General features: G+C 39.9%; 1 protein-coding gene across 1 annotated transcript in view; it reads right to left on the reverse strand.

The window, feature by feature from the left end:
* Window positions 1-4,961, reverse strand: part of LOC101854622 (glycogen phosphorylase, brain form) — a gene marked incomplete at its 5' end in the record, with an annotated part of 21,216 nt that overhangs the window by 8,892 nt on the left and 7,363 nt on the right. Inside the window, 1 exon segment of the mRNA XM_013091075.1 lies at window positions 4,273-4,374. Within this exon segment, the coding sequence (XP_012946529.1) occupies window positions 4,273-4,374 (102 nt within the window).

Below are 4,961 nucleotides of genomic sequence, written 5' to 3' on the forward strand. Positions count from 1 at the left end.
ACACACACACATATACACGCACACTCATACACACACACACACACACACGCACACTCACTCACAGACACACAAACACACACACCACGCCCACACACACACACGCGCACACACACACACACGGGCCACTCCATTCACAAATAACAAAAAATCTGGAGAACGGAAACCGTTGGGAGAAATAGAGTTCAAGTTTATTTTCCCGAGCATTCGGAGAAATAGAGCCGGCCTTATTATATTTTTTTATGAATACTAAACAAGCAGAATTTACTGGTTGCATTTAATCTAAAACTACTGGCCACCGTAACTCTTTTTTTCTCTCTTCAGCTTAACCCTATCCGTACATCGTGTTTATTATCGTATCCATACAACGTGGGGAACTGTGCCACCACTTTCCAAAGAGGAAATTTACTTGTTAATCTGATCCCTACGCTTTGCATAGCAGTCTGTCAAAATGATTTTTTGAGAAATACTGAAAGTTTCAAATAGTAATAGTATCTCTAGATCTTCGTATTAGAAAGATCTAGAAGTATTCTTAATGTGAAGAATACAACTCCGGGGGTACAAAATGATCCCAGGTCGTACAGATATGGTTAATTGTCACACATACACATGATATGTTTTCTAACTTCAGCATTCTCTAATAAACGCAGAGACAAAATAAGGTCTCTGACAACATATGATTAAATGAAATAGTAATCAAAAGAAAGGGGCATCTTACAACTCCCATGGCACTCCTGTACAATTGTGGTCCTGTTTAGGGATACTCGTTTTGACCCCACCAACGATTACTTCTGGTTCTAAACGATTACTTTTTGATGCGCGTGCCGATAGGCGTGAGGAGAGATAGTCAATCAAACCTAATTGCAAAACATCAAATTATTGTAAAATTCAGGGGGGGCATGCCCCCTGAAACCCCCCTTGCCTTGTTAAATAAAAGTGAAATTTTACTGCTCATTTTGTAGGCTAGATTTAGATCTAGATTCTAGATTCTAGGTCTACTGATAAAACATCAATACCGAATATTTTAAAAAATCAGAATCGATATATCCAGTAGTCTGCTTGTGTGATTTAGTTCTAGATCTAGACCTGGGGACCGCAATTGTACAGGAGTGCCCACCCCATGGCATACAGAGAAGAAAGAAAAGGACAAGATAATTTAAAAGGAAAAATATCAACGACACATGCAGACATAACAAATTGCTATTCTTAGTCTAGATTAAGTACCCCATCTCTCCCCACCCCCCTCCTCACCCCTGTACGGAATTCTTTCAATAGGTCTATTAGATTGTTAGACTCCAACAGCTCATATAAATTTGCATTTATTTTCACTACTACGGTAATTTAAAGAAAAGGACTATTTATTAGGAAGTTTTCACAAATTTTCATGCGGAGAGAGAAGGAGAGAGAGGGAGGGAAGGAGGAAGAGAGATAGAGAGCTTAAGAGAGACAGAGAAAGGCATTATATCATAGAGTAGAGAGACAGACAGACAGACAGACTGGCACACAGAGACAGAGATCTAGATCTAGAAGATGTAGATCTAGAATCTATAGATAGATAGATTATATAGATTCTACTGTACTGTGATTAACAACCTTGAGTCCTGCTTAGCCTTAAGCAGAGTTCTTGACTAAATTAAATATCTCACCGGTTTCACCCAGTTTTCCAAGTAGGCCTACCTAGACCTACTTGTACTCTTGCCGCAGACCTGCACAAAAACTAAAAAATAAAGAGCAGGCTACCGGTACGAGTTACCCTGCAATGTTAGGCCTACATTCGGACAACAAAATCAAACATGAGCCGCTGCAGCCTAAAACTTAACTCTCTAGAAATCTAGATTCTCAGTCTAAGCCAAACCTTTTGTGATTTCCTCGAGAATGAGAGACTTGTGGTCATCCGAAAATGGTTCACCAATAATAAGGAGCAAGGCTGCACCAGGAGAAGGAAATCCTTGATCATCAGAATCCATTCTGCCTGAGGTGATCACCTATCCAAACCAAAGCTTTCTCACTAAAAGCACGAATGATCAAGGGATGTCTGCTAGGAAATGCCGAAATCTCAAAGCAGAGCATAGTACTGTGAACCACTTTTCCTGATTGGTCGATGAGAAATGCCGGCGTTGGTAATAGCCAATGAATTTTCAGATAACATATGCATTTTGGCTTCTTTCCGGAGAAAGCATCGGTAAAACACGGAAACGGGCGACAAGGTAAACAACCGAAGTCCTGAGAGCCATCAGCCTTTAGAAATCAATCTGAATTTTATCAGTTTTGATCATATTCAATATTAATTGGCCACTGTTAAACTACCCAATTAATCTCGCCCACTCCTTTTTTCTGAAACTGGAGTGTAACCTGAACTAAATATCCAAATTGTGAACAGTTATTGTTGAAGTTGACAAAAGGATATATTTTCGATAATCATGACGCAGGGTCTGTTCATAGACCTTACACAGTGCCTTACTTCTGCTGAGTAAATTTTTATCTCACATTACTAATATTGCAGAATGGATCTGATCTATAACTTAGACTTTTGTCAGTCTAGTTAGGCTTTTGCTAGTTCGATCAAACGAGACGTAGATAGACCTTTACTAGATCTAGATCTAGATCTAGAATCTAGTGCCATATTTAGGTTAGGCTACTTTATTAAAGTTCTGTGTATAGTTTATAGTATAGCCTACCTACTACTACTGTCTGTAACTCAGTTACTGTACATTGCAGTTACTAACTGTAGTGAAGACAAAGATTGTGTGTGTTGAATGTAACCTAGATCTAGATCTAGATCTAGTTGTTTAAGGGAAAAAGCAGTCTTGAGTCTAAGGTAAGTTTATTCACACTGCCACAACATACCTATGCTATAGTACAAGACCACCACAGTAGGGTGAGGAGAAAGAGCATATATATGTAGCCTCTACCCTTGACTTGTTTGTAATTGAGTAGACAACATGATGACAGTCCTGTAACTTGTAGTTGTAGGTAGATCTAGATCTTTGAGCCTAGTGAGTTACTCCTCAGATCCCACTGCTGTAGACTGTAGATCGAAAGTCTTTGCACAGGCTTCTGTGTAGGCCCTATTGCTGAAAAGCAGATACCTCCATAAATAAAAATGATAGACTGACTTGATGTCAAAGGCAGTATAATGTGGAAATTCTGCTCTGTATTCACCCATCTTAACATAGATCTAGATCTACAATACATTATTTTGAACTACATTACAACCTTTTTTGTCCCAGCAGAGGTGCTGCATCGGGTTCTGGAACTGTGACTAAATCCTGACAACAGTTCACTGCTAAACAGAGATTTCCGAGATGGCAACAGAGCAAATGGATATTGATGACTCGCTTTACAGGTATACATGAATGAGAAGGTTGTTTAGTAATATAATATTACACAGTGGCTACGTTCACGGCGCCCTGAATGCAGTTTGCTGACGCTGTTAAGGCTACGTTCACGGCACTCAAGCTTCGTTTAGATGAAGCGTCCACTGTTGGTTTAAAATTAAGCCAGTTTTAGTCAGTGACGACTGTACATATTTAATATTTTGGCCTGCTTCAAGCATTCCATCCCATGAGATGAAGGAAAACGAAGCAGTGATCCTTGACTGATCGACCATTCGTTGTTTTCCCTTACACTGAGCTCAGGCTCAGAGCTGGCCAGTGTAAGGGAAAACGACAAACTCTCAATTACGCAACCGTGCATTGGGATATATAGTATATATGTGACAAAAATGTATACGCCTACCAAGATGTTTCAATTGCCCTATCTCGCGCCTGGGCGAGACTTGGGCACGACCATGTGTTTTTTTCGAGTTGAAAACGTGCAATTTTGTCTGCGGGCAGGGTGTGTGTGTGTGTGTGAGAGAGAGAGAGGGGGAGGGAGAGAGAGAAAGAGAAGATGGGGGGGGGGGAGAGAAAGAGAGAGAGGGGGAGAGGAAGAGAGAGAGGGGGAGAGGAAGAGAGAGTGGGGGAGAGGAAGAGAGATAGAGATAGAGAGAGAGAGAGAGAGGGAGAAAGAGAGAGAGAGAGAGAGAGAGAGAGAGAGAGAGAGAGAGAGAGAGATTGAGAGAAACAGACAGAGACAGAGACAGAGAGAGAGAGGGAGCAAATGTGCATCAGCATGAAAATGTGGGACAGAGTATGGATATGAGCATCACTTACATTTGTCCTTGTGTTTGGATACAAGAATTTGAGTGTGTGTGTATGTTTGTGGACACACAAGTGAGTGCACAACTGTGCTTGTGTACCTGTTCATAGGTCACACTCCTGGCTACTCACTCACCTGTTTGACCTTCATGATGTTGCGCAGGAAAGCCTCTTCCTTAGAAGCCGGTGTGAGTTTCCTGAGTTCAGACAGATTGGTCACCCATGTCTCGCCGATTTTCTGCAAAACGTCGAGGAAAAAATATAACATATTTTTCAACATGTCAACATTGTTCAAAAGTTAGTTGATACTTGTATATACAGTCCAACTCATGCAAAGGAAAAGTGATCATAACTCAACTCTTTTAATTTATGTAGCCGCTTAGACTTTTCTTTTCCTAGGGTTTATTTAAAAAAAAAAAATGCATAACAGTATAGTTATAATAAAATTGAAAGCAAAATTACGGGGAAAGTAAGTTTTACATCTATGTCAGCTGGATTCTGATAGTATTATTTTATAACACAGCCTTGCAATGTCTAAGCATTTAAAATTCAAAGAGGAATTGCAGAATAAGTTGAAGAAACACTTTTTAAATTGATGAGCAATATCTCTTTATTTAAGAGGAAAGAGATGCTTTGAACATAAGAAAAAAAAAACCCAACTCATAATACATACTACAAGCTAGAGCAAACAAGACATGCTGGTATTAGGAACAAGAAGATGGGTTGAAAATTGGTCAGCTGTAGTGCACTTCCTTAAAAAGATGGGGAGTTGGAAATTCCAAGATATAGCAACTGTACTTTTTCCTAAATGCAGCTATTCCCCCC

This window comes from Aplysia californica, unplaced genomic scaffold (genome assembly GCF_000002075.1).
Source record: "Aplysia californica isolate F4 #8 unplaced genomic scaffold, AplCal3.0 scaffold02032, whole genome shotgun sequence".
In the NCBI taxonomy this organism is placed as follows: Eukaryota; Metazoa; Mollusca; class Gastropoda; order Aplysiida; family Aplysiidae; genus Aplysia; species Aplysia californica.